At 33.1% G+C, this 21,427-nt stretch overlaps 1 protein-coding gene and 1 long non-coding RNA gene across 3 annotated transcripts in view; one reads left to right on the top strand and one right to left on the bottom strand.

Annotated features, from left to right (window-relative positions):
- LOC129810252 (ras-specific guanine nucleotide-releasing factor 2-like) overlaps positions 1-21,427 on the top strand; it is a 107,174-nt gene that overhangs the window by 58,699 nt on the left and 27,048 nt on the right. Inside the window, exons 4-6 of the mRNA XM_055860592.1 lie at positions 11,436-11,542; positions 16,156-16,303; positions 16,464-16,622. Coding sequence (XP_055716567.1) covers positions 11,436-11,542; positions 16,156-16,303; positions 16,464-16,622 — 414 coding nt within the window. The remainder of the gene's footprint in view (positions 1-11,435; positions 11,543-16,155; positions 16,304-16,463; positions 16,623-21,427) is intronic.
- On the bottom strand, positions 4,280-5,208 carry LOC129810253 (uncharacterized). 2 transcript variants are annotated; one of them, XR_008752712.1, is made up of 4 exons: positions 5,007-5,208; positions 4,773-4,895; positions 4,544-4,666; positions 4,280-4,484 (listed from the first exon to the last, which is right to left on the bottom strand). It is a non-coding gene; the product is annotated as an uncharacterized LOC129810253 (long non-coding RNA). The 2 variants fall into 2 exon arrangements; XR_008752711.1 differs by having other exon boundaries at positions 4,544-4,895.

Raw genomic sequence — 21,427 nt, 5'->3', positions numbered from 1 at the left:
TTGAAGAATATAAGGCACATAAAAGGGAATCTCTGATATTTCTGCCGTATGAGTCTACCAAGCAAATTGCTTTCTTTCATCCTTCACTCCAAGCCATCCTTTCATATACTAATAAGATGATATTTGATGGCGTATGATGAAAATTCCAGAATGTGTGGCTGATATGAATCAAGTTGTTTGGATCTACAATCTCTCCACTCACTTATGTTCTATAAATTAAGAGGACGATTGTGTTTAATCGAGCATGAGTGTCCATTAAGTCCAGTCTTTTGCAGTCACTTCATTGCATATGGATTCCACAATTTTCCTCTCCATTTTCTCCCTTTTCCACTCAAAATTCTGTCTTTCACATAACCCTTGACCCATCCTCAATTTATCCATGGGATTTCCTTACATTTTGATCAGTGGGACGGAAATTAAAAATTAAGGGATTACCTAAATAAAATAATAGGGGGAAATTAGGCACCTTTGAATTTGGGCAGCTTTGAAATTATGCTTTTTTACTCCTATTTTTAAATCAAACTGCACCTTATTATGATATAATTTAGCTCAATAAATCAATTGCAAGCTAAATTACATTGTGATAAGGCTCAATTGCATTTAAAATTAGAAGAAAAAAGCTCAATTATAAAGCTGTCTCAATTCAAAAGTACCCCACTTCCCCTTACTATGTATTTCCCTGTAAATCTGGTAATAGTTGTTCACGCTCAAACGTCTCCACATAAAAAGTATTCCTCTCAATTAGATTAAAAGTTTCATCAGCTAATTAAAGAGACTTGACTTCTTTAGACATCAAAGCATTACTCACAATGAATTTCAATGAAAACTGACTTTCCTCTACTGTTACCGCACAATAAAAAGTAACGAAATGTTGTTTTCTAAGTCCAACAGTTTCAGTGCTTTTCTGAGAAACATTTTTAGGTTTTCAAGGGTATAAAGAAGATGAAGGAAAGAATAGAAGATAAATCTGCATAGTGTGAGTCATGACTTTTATTCTTAAAAAGGATGAAAGAGTGGCAACCAATACGATGAACAAAGGACAGGGTATTAATTCCAGTCTATGTTTATATACAGGATTCTCTGTTTGCCGTCTTTTACTCCAAACCCCAGTATCTTTTTCTGTACAACTGTTAAAAGACTGCTTTTCTGTAGATGCAGATATTTTAAATTAGGTCAAGTTATACATTTTTTTCATAAAATTCTTCTATATAATACCCTTCACTTTCACTCTAATTATAACTTATTAACTTAATACTTAACTTACAAATTTGCTTAATAGCTATCCAAGAAATCTCCAGGACTATGGTTTTTTTGTAATTTTTTTCTAATATTTAATTGGTATTTCCCTGAAAAAGCAAATATAATTTTAATAAACTGAATTGCACACTATAGTAAGGTGGGGTAACTGTTTCGTTTTCCGAAGAGTGTTACTTAAAAGGTTGTTTTTGGACTGTTGAAATTCTTTTTTACTTCTTCTAAATACATAGAATTATTCACTGTTTCATTCAGAAACATAATATAAAAAAAATATCAAAAATATTAAAATAATGATAATATTGAAATAAGTCAGCATGCACTAACTGGGTCGCCTTTTCACTAATTCACTTTTAATTAAACCTTTGGATTTAAAATATTTTTTTCACAAGGAAAAAACAATAAATGATTTCAATCAACCAGCTGTCATTAGCGAAAATATCACTGCTAGAAAATTTTTAATGAAGAACCCGGCTGGCACAAGATTGAAATGAGTCGATTACGCTCACTTATTTAATGGATAAAAATATATTTTTTGCTTTTTCTTAATCTAGAATAGTCATATTATGTTACTGTAGTGATTATATTACGGAAATAAAAATAAAAATATTATTTTAAGTGGATTAGCTATAAACGATCCAGATAGCGAAGCGCCCGGATTAGCACATTTCACTATAATGGAATAGTTTACAAGAGCTTTTATATATGATCTTTTCTCTATGTCTCAAAAGTTATATTTGCGCTGTAAAGGAAAAAGAACATGTTGAATAATAAAATTATATTGAGTCGTTCTGAGCATGTTTTTAAATAGTCATTAGAAAAAAATGTAAAAAAGTTTTGTTGATATTACGACTTTTAGTTACAAAATACTTAAAGTAAATCCTTTTTCCAACTGCTTCAACATAATTTATATTAGATGAGATTTTTTTTAAATTAAACTTACTGTTTAGAGTTGTCATAAAATCCCAAGCCTCCGATAAGGCTAAAACATTTACATAGTATTTCTTCTAAAATCCCAAATACCGCAGTTAATAAAATCAGTACTGAAAGTATTATCAAAATCGAAAATTTTCCTTTTGAAAGGCTAAATTGAAGTAAATTGAATTTTAAATGAAATTCTATATAAGCAAAGGAAATTAAGGTACTTCGACTTGGTTTTTTCCTTTTTTATTTCCTAACAAATGCAATGTTTCGAAAGGAATGACTCCTTTCTGAGATATGAGAAAAATAGGTCGGAGAAGTCCGGCTATTTCTGCATAAGTAAATCAAAATTGAAGAATTTACATAATTGATAGCCAAGAATAGGTACTAAATTTCTTAATGCCTAATGCATATTAGCATCAAGTGAACCGTCATCAAATTTTAATAAACATGATAGCATAGTCTTATTAATCCCTTCATGATTGTATACATGCAAATTAGACGGTTTCGAATATATATCTGTTCAATTGATGTCGGATTAGTAGCTGGAAAAGGATTTTTAGCTACTTTAGTTCCTGAGTGATGTGTAAAGGGGTGGCAAAGCGTCCGAGGCTTTGCGAGATGCTCGAACCTCCCGAGAAGGACCTCTGCCTTGTATTCTTTTTTCGGAAATTTTTTGGTGCATATAAGATTAATATCATTTTAAATTTGTTTACAAATCATCATAAATGCATTTTGAAATTAAAAATTGTTTAAAAAACTAGCCCCTCCAGAGTGGTTGTACTTTGACCTTGAATAATCCAAGATGCCGATTTTTCTGGCGATAGGTGTCGACGTCGACATGTTCACCTGGACTACCTTCAAAACATATCAAAAAATGAACGAAATTGCCATTCAAGGCCAATTTTTATCAAAGCTAGAAAAACCTAATTCTTGACGTATTTTAGTGGGATAGGGAACGCATAAAGGGGGAGGGGAAAAATAAAAAAAAATAGCTTCGAGATTATGTCATTTTAGAAAGGTCATCGAAATCCGTAAGTCGATATCTTTTACCATTTCAATTTTAATGGGTCAGAGGACTGAAAAAATGCGAAAAATAGTATTTTAAAAATGGAGCTATTACCGTTACTTTACCGATCCGTCACCTATTGAGACCGATACAGTCGGATTTTGAATTACAAGACCTTTCAAAAAAATCCAAATTTAACCAAATTCGTTGAAAATTAGGCCCTACAGAGTGGTTGAACTTTGACTTTGAATAATCCAAGATAGCGACTTTTCTGACGATAGGTATCGACGTTGACATGTTCATCTGGATTACATAATTGTAGAGAACATTTGTCTCTATATTTCGTCCATACATCACTTTTCGATCAGACTACGCTATCACTCCGATTTTGCCGTTTAAGTGTGAAAAAATTGATTTTTCCCATAATAACGCTTTGAAATCACTCAGATGCTAGTTTGACTGCCTCTACTCCACCAAGACACTTAAAATAGAGTTTTAAATGGAAAGTCTCACAAAATACAACAATTCTTTCATATAGTTGAAGTTCATCAAATGAACACTTGGGGCGCTCTGGTCGAAAAAACGAGTTGAGAAACAAACAACCTCGATTATCTCGGCTTCTGATTAATCGATAAGATCAAGTTCTACGGCAAAATTATAGAGAACATTATGGTCTACATTTCACCCATATATCACTTTTCTGTCACTCCATCCAAATCCTTGATATTTTGGTTTAAATACAAAATTTGTATAATTTCACGAATTTGATTCAAGATAACTGAATGGCGTACCCCAACTTCAGCTCTAAATCGAATTTGCATACATTCCGAGTTAGCTCACGTTAAGAATCTCACCTACATAAGCCGGTTAGGATTATCTGTCCCTTTAAATTGATGACCGATAGAAAACTCACAGCGCGTTATTAGAAATGTACTATTAAAAACACAAAGTTTCAGTGGGAATGCATATAGTTTTTCATATTTTAATATATTTTACATTTATCCAATACATGTTTTGTATTCTATATATTTACAATGAAATATAAATTTTGCACAATTCAATTTTTGAAACTACTTTTGAAGTTTTTCTCTCTTTATGGCGTTTACACACTAGAAGCAGTTTTCGTCAAAAATTTCCCTTTTAAAAAAAAAATTACGTTTCTGTCTACAATTTTACAACAGGGGAAATTTTCTTTAAAGAACCTTTTTTATTGATCCTATACATAATTACTCCTACAATAAAGTGTGTGGACTGTAGATGGCTTTGGAAGTCATTACTGCTTACTGGGTACCTGCAGAAACTAAATAAAACAAACATAATCTGTATTAAATCTTCTTACTTTTCAAGTTTTATTCTTACCTTGCAATTGCGCTAAGAGTTCTACATTAGATTCAATAGCAAATTGATGATAAATCAAGGAAAACAAAAAAAAATATTAGTCGTAAATCTTTGATTTTAAAATAATGCTCGTACCTTCTTGCACTATAATTTTCAAAATTATATCCAGCAGGAAATATGATCCAGGAAAAAAAATAAAAATATATATTAATTATTATACTTCAGTTTTAATTTCTAAAACAATTCATACCTGCTAGTGCTAAAAATCCATTTATAGCATCCGTGATTCATTCAGATCAAAAAATTAAAAAAAATATATCACTGTTAATATTAATAATAATAAATTTTAAAAACGCCGTCATACCAGCTCCAACTATAATTTCCCATATGATGTCGGTCGGATCATCGATACAGAATCGGTTTAGAAAAAAAAACATAAATCAATTTTAAATTTTTTTTTTAAATTTTGAATGTGTGGTCGTACTTGCTTTTGCTCCTATAATTCCCAAATTACATTCAATGGCAAGTTCGATTGACCCAGAAAGGATAGTAAAAAATACTATTAGTCTTAAATATTTCTATTTTTTTAATCATGTTCCTACCTTCTGCTAACACTATATTTCCGAATATTGCATCCAGCAGCAAATAAGATTAATCAAGAAAAAATATTAGTTAGTTGATTTTCTTTTCAAAAGGCTTTCTAGTACCTTGTAAGTGTGCTATAATTCGAGGTTTTGCATCCAACAGCAAATATGATAAAGAAAAAAAATACGCATTTATAAATTCCCTTTGACTTTAAAGATATACTCATACCGTCTAGTCGTGCTGTAATACCATTTGAACCGAAAAAGAAAATTATAAAAAAAGTCAGTCTTAAATTGTCTTTCATTTAAAATTCATGCACCTACCTCCAGCCGTCTGTGCCGTTCCTATAATTTGCCATATTACGTTCAAACGTTCAGCGACAAATATGATTACAATAGAAAGGAGATAAATTAATGATAATAATTGTTATATTACTAAAAAGAAATTGTACAACAAATAAATTTAGTGAAACGTTCGTTCTTTAACGTAAGTGACCTGGATGTGAGTGATAGGGGAATGTAGGCATGTTTCGCACAGAGTGAACCTTCAAACGATGCGAATTTTCTATTTGTTTCCAAAGAGCTGACAAGAAGTCCCTCATCTCGTTTCATGAGCTTAATACTGATCTATCTTATGGCTACGAAATGATGAACTAGCTCTTTGCAAACAATGAAAAAATTTGCGTTGTTTGAAGGTTCACTCTGTGCGAACCATGTCAACATTCCCCTATAATATAATTTTAAATTTGGCCATACTTGAAAAGTTTTTAGAAATAGGGGAGACCGGGATACTTTTTTGTGTTTTGATTTGGAGGCGTTATTCCGAAGAACCAATAAATTATTTTAGAATTTCATATGGTACATTGTATAGGGGAGACTGGAGCAAAAAGTCACAAAACGGATATTTTATTTTTTTTACAAGCTACCCTAGCGCCCCAGAAATTTCTAATTAGTGCAGCCTTACAGGAAATTTACCGCTCTACAACTTTGTGAAAGTCATTTTCCTCAATTGTGTAAGGAAATACATTTATCGTGCTGTTTTCTAAAAGTTAATTTTGTGTATATTCTCAAAAATGCTGGGGCAAATAGTATCAGGTATGGGATATTATCATATTTTGATTTGCTTTATTACGGGCTTTCGTAAATTTAAAAAAAATAGCTAGGTGATATATTTTTATAGAAAATTTATTCCTCTACACCTTTTTAAAACACAGTTTTCTCTATCTGAACGAGAAAAGTGCTCTTCAAGCTATTTTAGAAAAAAAAACACACACAAGAGACTGCTAATCGTTTGACCAATGCAAACAACAAGCGGCGAGACACGAAAATGACGTTTCTTCCCGCCGTGAGACATTAGAAATTGCTTCGGCTTTTGTTACTTTTTGCTCCATACCTTTTGTTACTTTTTACCCCAAGTGGTCGTTTTTAATAAAAAAGATTTTTGGGGAAAAGGATCTTTGCGAAATTCTAAAATAGATAGCGGCTTCGTATTCAAAGAATATCCAAATAATTTAGGTAATATCTACCAGTGCATCAATTTTGGAAAATAAGTAGGTCAAAATTGATATCTGCTGTAAGGAAAACATTTTAAAAATAGGGCTAAAAATTTCAATATTTTTTATTTTCTGAAATCCTTGTTTGAATTCTAAGAAACTTACTACTTTGAAGAAGGTTTATGGAGGCCATCTACGGAAAAAAAATTTTAAGCCACTATCCCTTTTATCTTGGAAGATATTGAATTGTCAAATTTTCAATTTGTTAAGCCATGCTTAAACGGGGATCCAAATCCGTCCCGTGGGCAACCCATCCTTTTAGGCAAGTGTTTGTCTTTCCCTCACAGGCACAGTGGGCAACGGTCAGAGCTTGTCAATCTTGCTGATTGTCAGAGCTTGACAATCAGTAGAGCCCTCTGCCGATCTATCGATCGGCATTCAGTATGGCTCAGGCTGTCGAGTGGAGTGTCATGGCTTGTGCGGTGGACCGTTGTTTCACGCCACTTAAGCCCTGAGTCCTCGAGAATCCCCACTGTAAAGCCCCGTGGCTTTACAAATTTGTGACTTTTTGCCCCAGTCCCCCTATGTATACCCACAGGTATTGAACTTTAATACAAGGATTAGATTGAGCTTAGAAAATAAGTGGGTTTTCTTTAGAAAGCAAAATGTTTAACCTGTTATTCTGTCCCTAACATCCCCAATCCGAGGCACCGTGAGACAAGAAATGAGATGTTGTGATAGTATCTTATGCCTGATACTATTTGCCCCAGCATTTTTGAGAATGATCACAAAATTACCTTTTAGCAAATGGCTCGATAAATGTATTTTCTTACAAAGTAGAAGAAAATGACTTTCACAGAGTTGTAGAGCGGTAAATTTCCTATAGAACTGTGCTAATTAGAAATTTTGGAGGTGCACGGGTAGCTTGTAAAAAAATAAAATATCCGTTTTGTGACTTTTTGTCCCAGTCTCCCCTATTGATATTTTCTGTAAGCCAAATATTCCAAAAATAGGGCTCCAAATTTCATTATTTTTTGTTTTACATAATCCTTCTTTGTATCACTTTAAACTTTGTAAGTTTAAGAAGGTTCATGAAGGCTATCTACACTGAGAAAAAACGGGGGTGCGATTAACTTTTTTCCTCATAAATTTAACACTTTTTAGGTGTAAAAATATAACATTTTTTAATGTTGATTTTACACCTTTTAAGGGTAAAATCAACATGAAAGAAGGGTAATTTTAACCACTAATACACTTGAAAAGAATAATATCTACACTGATTTCGGATCAATACTGCAGGGTAAATTAAACATTTTCGGAATGTTATTTTAACTTTTTCGGATTTCTCTCAGTGCATAATAAAAATTTCAAGCCTCAGTCTTTTTATTTTAGAAAATAGTGAATAATGAAATTTTTGTTTTGACAAATTTTGCCCCAGTCTTCCCTATTCATTTGATCAATTTTTAAAGAACGAATTATATAGAATCTTAACAATAAAACATAGAATATCCATTCTTTTAGTTCTATTTATTTTGATAATCAATGAAAGAATCACCCTATCCTACACTACCCCTGTCCCAAATCTCCCTGGTCTCCCCTACCATCTTCGCAACCTGAATTCAGATATATGGCCGTGCAGAATTGATCCATGACAGAAAAGAAAAGAGAAGTCAAGAGAACTAAAAAATAATGTAAATATTGTATTTGAAATTACCTTGAGGCGATGGTCTTGCCGTTGAAAAGGCTAGAATACAATTAAAAATAAAAATTTAGGTAAAGAGGACGTGATTATAGACACAATTTAAATGGAATAAAGTATACCAAACATTTGAAAAGCCACGAAAAAGAAAATAAACCAATTAGACTTACAAAAACGTGTCATCTTCGACATTTCGAATCGACGACTAACCTTCTGTTAGAAAATTCAGGCGAATTACTTTTAATTTTCAGTAAATATTTCGTGATATAACTAAACTGTAAAAAGGTCATTAGCTGCAGAGAAGTCGTGATAAGTATGCTAAAAAATTTATTTGTTACTAAGTGTTTTCATTTCAATGAGCACAATGTACTTTAAAGAATTTAAGTGAAACGACACGGTTTTGCTGCTCGAACTCTACAGAAGGACTGGTAGGGGGAGGTGGGGCTACATTGAGATGAAAATGAAGCTTCAGTTTTGTACTTTTTTTCTGAATTATTGGCGTAAAGAATGAAATCAGCTATAATGCATATAAATTCTCTTGCTTATTATAATTAATAACCTATATTTAACTTTTAGCATAAAAACTTCCGGTTTTTCTTAAAAAGGAAAATTAAATCGGAAGAACGATTAGCTCAAAGTAACCCCACTGTGGAGTTACTTTGAGACGGTATGGGACTACATTGAAATAGACTTTTTTACCGATTAATGCTGGAATGTAAACTATATTTGGCCCTGCTAAAGTTAGATTGGAGTGTAATGAGCTCATTAAATCAATTTTAGGAACCAATGATATCATGAAATTCCATTTTAGAGCATTTTTTCGTGATCATGTTTAATGGAATAAAAAATCAGAGATAAAAAATAATCTTTTGCCGTGTGGTTGATATGGCAACCCCAACGCCAGCTGTGGACCTGTCAAGGAAAATGTAAACAATTTTTCGTGTCTTGTCTTGTGTAGTGTTTCTCCCGTTTTGAGGAATTCAAGACATCCATCAAGACCGAGACATCCTTGGTCAGGAAGACCCAACTTAGAAAATATTCTGTTCCAGGAAAAGCTGCTGTACTACACATATTACATCAGAGATTTCCTGTGCCGAGAATACCAAGTTTCATGGGATTCTTGATATACCCGATGGGAATTTTACCCAGGAACTATGAAGAGTTCAATATCATCCTAGAAGATACCAATTTAGGTCGAGACTACTTCTGCTCTGATCATGTCATGAGACATAAGATGTCTCATGACATGATGAAGACACATCAGGAACAGGGTTCCAGGAACAGGAAGCCACAGTTTTCGTCAGACTTTCTGATATGATGTTATGGTGCTATTCCAATGAAAAAATGAGCATGTTTTTTAGCACATTACTGTTCTCAAATACTAAAAAGACCATGAGTGTTCCCACATGTTATTTCAATAAATGTCAGATGGCATTGTGATCGGGGGTGAAAGCTTGCTCGGCGGGAATATTCAAATTCGGATTTCGGTTGGGAAATCGACAAGTTTAATTTAACCCTTTAAGGACGAGAAGCTATCCGCTGAGCGAAATTCAATGAAATCAAATTTCCCTCGATATTTTACCCTAAATAAGAGATTTATGGTTAAAAAAAAATTCCCATCCCTAGGAGTCCTGGAAAACTGTGGGTCATATATGACCCAATTGTCCTTAAAGGTAAAAAAGCACGAAATTTTCCAGACGACTAGTTTATTCGTTTGCTCTGTTATTTTTGAAGGATAAATAACTTGATTATATTTGTAATAATAAAAGAAATATTTAGAGTACGAGTAAAATTTAAAGCGATCAAAAATTAATTTTAAAAAATCTCATTCAATTTTTGGTCTCAAAGAATCTTGAAGACTGTTACACAAAAACAATAATTTTTATGAAAAAATGTATGATTGTTTACTTTTTTTAAAATTTTTATGGTATTAATCGAAACAAATTTCGCATACTGGTAAGGTAACACAGAGATAAATGTCGCATGCCTCATAAATACAATTGGTCTTATCTTGGCTTCTGAGTAATCGATGAGATCAAGTTCTTTGGCAAAATTGTAGAGAACATTCTGGTCTACATTTCACCCATATATCACTTTTCTGTCACTCTATCCAAATCCTTGATATTTTGATTTGAATATAAAATTTGTATAATTTCACGCATTTCATTTAATATAACTGAATGGCGTTCCCCAACTTCAGCTCTAAATCGAATTTGCATGCATTCCGACTTAGCTCACATTAGAATCTCACCTACATAAGCCGGTTAGGATTATCTGTCCCTTTTGACTTATTTTTCCAACTGTGATTTATTTATTTATTTATTTTCTTTTGAAATCGATAAACCTTACATAAACCTTGATCCCATACCAAGTTTCAGCTTTCTACTTCTTCTCAGAGGAAAGTTATAATGAAAAAAGTCCACATTTTGTATGGAGGCTACTGGAAGGAGGGGTGGAAGAAGATGGTAGTATGTATGGATAAATAGTTTAAGTCGTATACTAACTCCGCACCGAATTTCATCATAATCGATTCAGCCGGTCTTGAGTCAAAATATTATTTTCTTTCGAAAGGATAAAGGCATTTTTACAAGGACTCCCAGCGAATATCGTCCCGGGTCTTGGTAGTTTTTCATTCTACACCATTACCTACAAAATGCGCCTAGTCCCACCTGTGGTCGCCACATAGACCAACTTTCATACATTTTTGCCCAATAATGTCCTTTGTTGAGTATCCTACCGATCCTACCCTACCGCTTTTTGTCATTTGACCGAAAAACAACCAAAAGCGATCAGTAGGTTTAGTGTTAAAAAGGAATTTTTTTTTAAAAAAGAAATTGGTCTTATTGTGTAGAGGCCATTACGCAGTAATCATCATTTAATCAGCCATAAATCAATTCCATATAAAATGAATATTCTATCTCCTGCATTTCCTGCATTTTTAAAACTTATAGGGTTAAGACCATATTGAGAATCTCAACTACTTAAAGCTCATCCAGTCTTTTTATTAAATTTCTACATACACCACAACGGTTGATGGAGAAATCCTTCTCCACCTCTTATCCTCTGTTATTCTTTCCCAAGTGCCATAAATAGTATGTTTGTTTTTCCCTTTGTAATCTGCCTCACTTATTTTCCAGCACTGCTTCTCCATCCAGTACCGGCGTGAGAATCAACGGCAGTACGACCTGCGAGCCGCATCAGAATCTGAGTGCTCAGCATGGATTGTGGCAATAAGGGAAGCTAGGTAAGAGGATGTGTTTCATAGGGAGCACAAAATATTGAAACTAGAGCTTTTTCATCTCAAAACATAATTTCGAGGCAACATTTCCAGATCATAAACTTCTAGTGGACCGCTAATGAGAATGGTTGGGGTAATACCTCACAGAAAAAAAATTAAAAAAAAAAGCAGTCATCTGATAAATGGGTAGAATTTCCCGGTGCTTATGTTTGCCATTTTAACCCTTAAGATTCCCCAAGACTCTTTTCCGTGGTCCTTGCAATGTATGATGTGCCAAGAGGTAGAATATGAAAAACCACAAGTCGTGGAAATTTCCTGAAATTACATAGAGAAAATATTCCCACTTGATGGTTAGTATGGTTTCAAAACTATCTCATACTCCATTCTTTATTGGGTTCATTCATTAAAATGCGCACAAAATGAAGCTAAAAGATGAGTTGAATTTGCAAATAATGCAGGTGAAGCATAATACGATATAGGAATTAAATTTGCATTTGAATGCATTGTTTCAAATTTCCTACTTCCCATATGATTGCGCCCTGTGTCATTTTAAATGTGGTTTTCATTCCTAAAATCTCATTTTAGATTGCAACTATAGTGAAAATAGCGCTTTTTCCCACAATTTTCTGCCATCACTCATTCCAAATTTTAATACATTCATATACATTCCATGAATAGGTTTGGATTTGGATAGCTTCAGTATATATGATTTTCCATGATATGCATATTTTATTAGTCACCATAAAGATCAACATGGTTGAGCTGTTATGAAAGGGATATGTCGTGATATTTACAAATTGAGGGGACTTATTGTTAAACTGGGTGAGAATACATGATTCAAAATATGTGTGTACGTTTGAGGATTTGCAGAACCTTGACAACTGAAAAATGAAGGAATAAAATCCTTCCTATTAAAAGACCCTTATTCCTTTCTTTTGATATTCTACTTTCCATTAAGTTAATTTAAGTGAAGCTAATGAATACACAGACTGTTTTGATTTCAAACTTAAAAAACTTTTCTTTATGCGAAAATAACCTATGATAGGCATATTTTCGTTTAAATTTGTAATATTTTATTAGATAGGGTAAGTGCTCATAATTTTGGACAGTTTCTAAATTTGGACACTTTGAGGGTAAAATTGGACACTAAAAATAAATTGATTAAAATGATGGATTTTTATTCCAATATTTGATGAATAATGAATTCTATCTAAATATTTGTTCTTTTTGGAAGATTTTAACACTAAATACGTTAAAATTTGAATATGATTTGAGTTGAAATTGCTTTGTTGAAAATTCAGTGTGAGCAATTGCTTACGAGAAATATGACAGAACTTCGTGGCTTACTTCAGTCTTATTTAGTTTTGGTGAAGTACTAACAAAGTTTGTTCGCTGTTTTTGAGTGATATTGTTGAATATTCATTGAATATTGTGTTGATTCACGTTACTGATGATTTGTACATTTGACCTGAAGTGAGATTTGCCTTGTGAATTAGATTTTTCGTGTGAAAAATGGGAAATTTTTTAAGGCATTCACCAGTGAGGTGATGGTTCTTATTTTGGACAGGTGTTTTTCTCACGAAATTTCGTGAAGTTTTAGCTTTTGTGATGACTAGGTTGGACAAATGCCTGGAGAAACAAAGGAGCATCATCTCTACGAAAGAGATGTAGCGAGAAATGCCTTGAAAGGCTCCCGGAAAGGTCAGGGAATGAGCGAATCTACACGTACTTGGAGTATCGAAGTCAACTCACTTTAATGAATGATATGGAAAGTTTCCGGGCTTCTGTGACATTCTACGTTTTCCTTACATGAACAGGAAGAGGACTTGGTAAGATTGGTTCATGAAATGAAGAACAATGGGCATCCTGTTGAGACGGATTAGCTGTCCAAATTTACAGCCAAGTTGGCCAAATTAATAAACAAGTTGTCTAAAATAAGAGCCAAGGTCACCTCTACTTATCAATTCATTTTTAAACGTATTAAAACTAATTTTAATAAAAATAAGACGATAAATAGCTTGCTAAGTTTCTAAACAACCCTTCTGAAAAGAGAGTAACAAGAAATGTCAATTAGTATAGAAAATATCGCACTTCAAACTTGGAACTTCGATGCTTATAAGCAGACTGTCCAAAATTATAAGCACTTCCCCTATTCCTTATAACCTTTCTTATTAATGTTAATATGAGTCAATTTTAAAGTCTACAAATTTGTGAAGAATATGGCTTTAAACTTTGACCTCAAAATCCTGTTAAAAGAAAATGAATGAAGTTTCGATCGGATTAGCAATCTGGCTATCCGCATTTCCTTCACATTATACAACGATGCATCGTTTATCATGAATGAAGTTATACAGACGAGTTTCAGATAGCCGGATTGCTAATAAAACCGATGATTTGTCATTACATGTATTAAATATTTGCATTATTATTTATATTTATTTTGATGTACCGGACTTTGGAGTAATATTTTAAGCAAGTGCATCGAATCCAATGTTTCTTACTAAACCTATTAAGTGTCATGAAATTTTCATCAAGCAAAATAAATATACCTTTTCGGATAAATAATTTGTCTATTGAATACTTAATTACACTTGTAGAATACATAAAAGTTGCATTTAGTTAATTAATATTTCATTTTATATTATTTCTATTTTCTTATTTTATATTATTTCATTTTATAGTATTTCTACAATAGACCTATAATTTGATTTTTCAAATAGAAGTGGAGAAAAATAGTTTAAAGTAAGCAATAATAAGATGATTATGAGGAAAAAGAAATGATGAATGTATTCTTTTTATAATATTGCCTAGAATAATCGAGTTTGGACCTTTTCAAGTGGGTGGCCAGAAGTGGTTACAAAACTGGCGAAAAGTGGCGACGAAGTGGTTATTTTTGCATTGTTAATAAAAATTAGCTTTTTAAGAAGATCAACGTTAAATTCTAGGACTATTGTTTCCACGAATCTAGAACCAATATATCTAAGTAACTTTGTGTCAAATTTGAGTTATCTTGTAATAAGAGTTCAAAAGTTATTATTCCTTTTTTTCCTAAACATGATGATAAGTGGTTAATTCACCCTATTCATCTCTTTAAAGACCATAGACGAGAATACTCGTTCAGGCGTCCAGCAGTGATGTACCAAAATTCCAAAATCCGTAAAAAAATTCACAAAAACGATAAATTCGTTCTAACTTACAAAAAGATTTATATAATGTGGCCGAAAATAGTTTTTGTGCAAATACTTAAACAAATAAAATTTCTGAATAAAAGACCGTCTTTTTCCGGAATTAAGCAGAATTAATGGAAGATTTGTTAGTACTCAAGATGTGCGAATAGTATTATATATTTCAACCTGAAGCTCCTCCTGAAAAGTTTATTCCAATTCTTACATTTTCATTGACTAATGAAAGCTGAATTAATTTTCTGTGAGTCAAAAAGTCATTATATCAAATTAAATGTATTAAGGTGGAATCACCAGTTCTCGCCAGTGCCCCACTTCTCGCCACTTACATTGAAATCGCTATTTTTCGCAATTTATGAAATAAATGAGTCGCAATTTTTTTTGTATTGTTTCTGCTTCTACGCATAGAATCGAAAAATAATAATTATTCGTTTTGGATTCACGATTTTGATCACTTTTTAGAGCAATATTTTAAGCAAGTGCATCGAATCCAACATCTCTTACCAAATGTACTAAGTGTCGTCAAATTTTCATCAGGCCAAAAATACCTATTTGAGTAAATAATTTGTCTATTGAATATTTAATTGCACTTGTGGAATACATAAAATTTGTATTTAGTCAATTAATATTTCATTTTATATTATTTTTGTATAAAAATAAGGCATGGCGAGAAGTGGTAATATTCTGGAATTGATTTTACCACCTGTCGCCATATCTTTTCAATAGGCGACGCTAACTTCACTTCGTACATTCTCAGTTGTCAAATCTGCATTGTTTACTTTCTGCAAAAGCCCCATAATTTGATTTCTCAAATAAAAGTGAAGAAAAATCATTTAAAGAGAGTAATAATAAAGTGATCACAAGGAAAGAGAAATGGTGAATGTATTCTTTTCATAGCATTGCCTAAAATAACCGAGTGTGGTTCTTTTCAAGTGGGTGGCGAGAAGTGGTTACAAATTTTACAAAACTGGCGAAAAGTGGTAAAAAGTGGCGACGAAATGGTTATTTTTGCATTATTAATAAAAATCAGTTTTTTAAGTAGTCCAGCGTTATGTTCTAGGATTATTGTTTTCACGTATCTAGAGCCAATACATCTAAGTAACTTTGTGTCAAATTTGACTTATCTTGTAACAAGGATTCAAAAGTTATGATTAAATGAATTTAATTTTTTCCTAAACATGGCGATAGCCGGTTATTCCACCCTATTGTTCACCCGTCAAACCACAAATTATGATCAATTACAATTGACAAAATTTAATAATGAAGTTGTACTACAAACTTAAATTACCACCATTTAGTGTGTTTACATGCAGTGTCGGTCAATATTGAAATTGTTAGATTTATTTTTCCCAAATTTATTTGAAGTAGTATTGGGTAGGATCTATTTGACAGCAAAGATATTAAAGCAGTGTACTATTTATTTTCTCACTATGACAGTTTCAATAAGTTGCTGCTTCAGAAAGAGGAGCTGGAGCAGAAGCATGTTCACTTACTTCAGGTGGTGGAGAGTGAAAAAACAGCAAAATGGCAATATACTCAACAATGTGAGGAGTTAGCATCTGAAATAAAAAAGCTTCGTGCTGAGGTGAGTTCAATCCTGTTGGGATTCAATATTAAAGAGTGAGAGAGAGAAAGAGCGGAATTTGCTGAAGGAAAAGTCAGTTGATTCAGCAGGATTAAGTCTCTTATTTATGATACGGGATTTTCATTTTTTTTTCGTTTTTGCTTTTTCTTTGGAATCTCAGATCTGCACATTGCGTAAAGAATGTCGCACGTCTGTGTCAGCTACCCCAGTGGGTCGTGGTAGCTTTAGTGCAAGTTGCGAAGCACCTGATGAACATACTACCCTGACGGGTCTCTGTGACCAGGTACAAGACTCCGTGGAACTAAGGAAAATAAAGAAGGTAAATGAATGCATTCCTAAAAGACGTACAATAATATAGATATGTCTAGTCTAGACGTTAAGGAGGCGTTTTAGTGGAAAATTGTAGGACTTACAACCTTATAAGTATATTTATTTACGGACGTTCTCCACTCCCACACAACAGAGATGTTTTCACGTGAAAATATCTTTTGTTATTTACCTTTTGATTCCTTTGTTATGCTCACAAATAATGTCGCAGTTATAAAGTAGATACACTGACCTCCATATAGATCGCCAATTTTATGTAAAACTTGTGCAGATAATAAGAGGTTTCAAGGAAGATTAATTTATCACGTAGCTTAAGTGGCAATAGTAGATTTTGGAAAATTTCACAACATGATTCTAAAATCACTTGATACTTCAAAAGGTCGTTAAAGGTGGTTTGAACTTTCACTCACTTTCACTGGAACTGTTCTTGTAAGTTGAGCGTTTTCTGAAGTTGTGATATATAAGATAGGATAGCTCAAGGAGTAATTTTGAATTACGAATAGTTATAATAAAGATTTTATAAAGTTATTCTCTGTCTAAATAAACCATATTTACATTGGATGCCCATCCCATTGTCCTGTCCATCCTATTGTCTTGTCCTTTTCTTATCCAAATTGCACATTAATAGTTTGGACACGTGACAATTTTTTGTTGTGGTATAATCGACACTGTACTCATCCATGAGAGCAGTGCGCGACTCATACCCTCTATAGAATTTCAGTTCTACAATCTGAAAAAAAATCAAACTTTGCTACTCTTGATGCCACATTTCACTAAATTCTGAGCACCAAGCAGATAGTGAATCTCGGCCTGAAACAATGTAGTGTACTGGCCGAGAGATACCAATTCTCTGATTTGTAGCCTTTTTGAAGCTTTAAACCAGAGGTGTGCAAGAAACCGTTGAAACCGAATTAACGTCAAAATAAGTTTGTTATAGTAGCGTTTTGACCATATTGATGTTTCATGTGACATGTTTCATTTGACGTTAATTCGGTTTCAACGGTTTCTTGCACACCTCTGCTTTAAACAATATGATAAACCGGCACGTGAGGATTTATGAACACTACAACCGTCTGTGAATTGAGTAACCGTATCGGAATCGATGATCTCATCCGAGCAACTACTTCACACAGCCCCCGTTTGAAGTATTACTTCAATAATTTTCTTGGGTATCTTCTGTTCAAGTAAGAAATCATCCTTCATTATAAGGTCTTAATTGGATGCCTTGAAACACGCCTGTCGAGTACCATAGATGCAGGTGACTTTCCACACTTATCTTTTCGTAAGCTTTTATTAATTCTAGAACTTAAGGATGATCTAAAGATCATGAGATTTAAATAAAGATGGTGTAAAGACTATCTTTAAGCGCTAAAATTAAAGAAAAGTTATCCATTCTCGTATCACCTGCCGGGTGACAGTCGACTTTCCAAGTTTCAGCTGAGCGTATCTCAGCGTTGCTATCCCAGTTTTCGACTTTAAGAAAAGAGGCGACAAGCTTAATATGACCTGCAGAGCAATGGTTGGCTCTGTCCAAATACTCCCAGCTCCCAGTTATTGCAAGACTAGAGCTGTTGTAGTGCTATCGACGAATTTTTTAAATTACTCTCTTGGTCACTGTATCATAATTAGGTAACAAATTATTGGCCTACCGCTGGCTTCTTATACCCATAATATGACTTTTGGTGAAAGATCCCAAGTCTTAACGATCTTGGTTAAGACTTAATGACTTAAGGCAAGACTTAAGATAAGAGAAATTTCTTAATCGTGCTTCGCATCTTTCTCTTTTAGAAATATATTTTTTGATACAGTTGACTTTTTCAAATTCTGGCATTTGGGAACGAAATGTCACCCGAATTCAGAGAAATTCGGGCATCAAATTCTTTGAAATGGAACGATTTTTTGTTCACCTGCAGGCTCATATTAAGTTTGCATGCTCATATTAATTAAAAATTTAATGAAAGCCCTAAAATAATGCAAAATGGCATCACAACTGAGACAAATCAATGAAAATCTGAGCATATTTCCTTGATTTAATATAATCAATCGAACTTGAAAAATGTCAACAAACTTTTTTTCAAATTTAACTGCTACCCGAATTAAAAAGTAGCCCGATGTTAAAGGAGCCGAATTAGCGAGAGTCTAGTGTAATTCAAAAACGCTTCAACTGATTACTTAAAAGTCTAAAATTTCTAGGAACCATCAGGCTGTATATTTTTTTTCAAAACAAGGACTTTGAGAAGTCCTTTAAGGGTGACATCAAAATTATATGATCAAATTGTCCGAAAATTTTTAATAAATTTGATCTAAGTCGAATTCATTCACAAGCTTTTTAAATTTACAAATAGTTTAAGACGGATATAAGTGGTCCACATCCGTACTGATCCATGTTTGAAAATTCGGAAAAGTTTAAATTTTCTGATCATTTATTCAAGAGTATATTATAGCCACGATTATGTGTCGATCCTGTAAGAAAATAATGGCCAATGAATTACTATATTATGAATTGAAATTATAATTGTGTTAGAATACATTATAATAATATATTATAATAATTTTGCGTCAAAATACATTAAAAGAGGTAGGAAAGCGTCCCAGATTTTGCAAAGCGGCGAATTCGTGACTTAGATACTATACCTCAAAAGCACTTTCGCATCATTCATCGCTTACCGGTTCACAACTAATTTAAACCGATTCATAAAACTCTCAAAAGATCGACAAAATAGTTTGAGAGCAAAAGAATTGATTTTCGGACAAAAATTGCTTATCGGTTTGTAACTGGTTCATTACCGGTTCACAAGCCATTTAAATCGATTTATAAATCATATTTAAAGTATTTCCCAAAATACCTTAGGAGTAATATTATTAAATATCGGATAAGAATTAGTTATGGGTTATGAATCGGTTCATAACCTGTTTATAACTACTTGGAACGGGTTCAGTGTTATCGGAAATTCCAACACCTTTCCAACGAGCTCAAACATGATTCCATTCGCTTGATAAATGCGCTCTTTAGCGCCTTTTTAACTTTTGACTTTTGAAAACCGTTATTAAGAATGATTCAATGGTATTTTAGTACATGGTCGAATGTTTGCTGAATGTTGAATTGGTTTTTTAGGAATCCCAAAAACATGGTTTTGGAGGTGAAGGGGGGGGGTGAAGGGGAATTGAGGGGCATGTTAACAATCTTTGGGTAGACAGTAAAAAAAATTACAATGATAATAGTTGGTTTGCTTTTTTACAATGCTTATTCTTGTAAAGTTACTCAAATTATGTATTTGAGCAAAACAAGTAATCTGAAAATGTGTATCTTAAATTTTATGTAATCGTAATTGTACTTTTTAAGTAATGTTCTGTTGCTAATGCAAAAGTAGAGAGAATACTGTAACTAACGGAAGTGGTTTTTTACATCTCACGGTATCAAATTTCACTTTCTTCTTTTACATTACGTACGGCCAAAATAAGCGAATAATTACATAGCTGTGTACATTTTTTAGAGATTTCATGTAACATTACACAGTTTTCAGACAAAATGTGTAGAAATTACATGAATGAGTACCAGTACACAGAATTACATGTTTAATGTAAAATTTACAGTGAAAATCATGGTAAAGGAGCCAAATTTTTTTTTACTATGTAGAGTTATGGTATGGTCCCTGACGGTCGCAAGTCCCTATCTCCAACCGTTTGACCTCTAGAGCTGGTGACGACCGGACGGACAGATGGTTAGACGGACAAACAGCGTGACGACATTTGTCAGATATCGTCTGAAACGCGAGGATTTGTTGAAAAAAGTGGTCTCTGGGGAGTGGAATGTGTAATTTTTTTTTTGGGGAGAGGTAAAAAATTTAGGGATTTTATATATTGCTCTCTCCGTGGAGTTTGAGCAGTAAAATCATACCATGATATTGTTTTAAACGTATTATAATATAGTTTAATAACTTACTTTGCCAATGTATGAAAAAGAGACTAAAAATGATAGTCTCATCAGTAAGAAAAATGACACGTCAAAAATGAAATATTGCACAGTGCATTTGACTTGACGTTCTTCTCTGTCGTATTGACAATAAATTGACGTACGTAAGTGTAAGAGTTTAGAGTAAGTTTTGAGATGAAATTGCTTCTGAAATAACTGGTGTATTGTTCGCATTCTGAAGTCTGATATTTTGATGATCGACAAAGAAGGATTCTATTGGATTCATGTACATTACAAACATCAGACGGTAGCCTTTCTTAAAAAGGTTGCTTATGTACTGATTCCTCCAATTGGCATTGAAATTCATACATTTAGTGCGATTCAAAATACATAACCCTTGTCAGTGTAAATTTTTTATATACTCGAAATCAATATGAGGAAATTACGTTGATTTGAAATACATTGTATAAGAATTCAGGAAATTGCCAAAATACTTATACAACAGTGTCTGATGGAAGTGACGTTAAATTTTCACCTCAAAATAAAAGTCTGAGTGTGAGAGAAAATCTCTGCTGAGAAATCCTCGAATTCTGGGCCCTCACCTTGACCACCTTGGCATATATACGTATAGATCATTACGCCAACCATCAAGTGTAGCATTAAATTTAACGTGAAAGAATTTCACCCGCAGTGGGATAAAGATGTTGGGGTACGGAGATGAAAAATAATTTTTGCGCCTAATAAATTCAAGAAGAAAATAAATCTAATTTCTCTGCGTGGGTTTTCCCATTCATACTGGGTGAGTGAGTGGAATAAATCTATTTTTAAATACTGTTTGAGTGTCATATCTAGCCATTAATAGAACCATCCCCAAACATTTGGGT

This window comes from Phlebotomus papatasi, chromosome 1, assembly GCF_024763615.1.
Source record: "Phlebotomus papatasi isolate M1 chromosome 1, Ppap_2.1, whole genome shotgun sequence".
Classification (NCBI taxonomy): Eukaryota; Metazoa; Arthropoda; class Insecta; order Diptera; family Psychodidae; genus Phlebotomus; species Phlebotomus papatasi.
The sequence above is the reverse complement of the archived record's forward strand: the minus strand, read 5'-3'. Positions and strand labels throughout refer to the sequence as shown.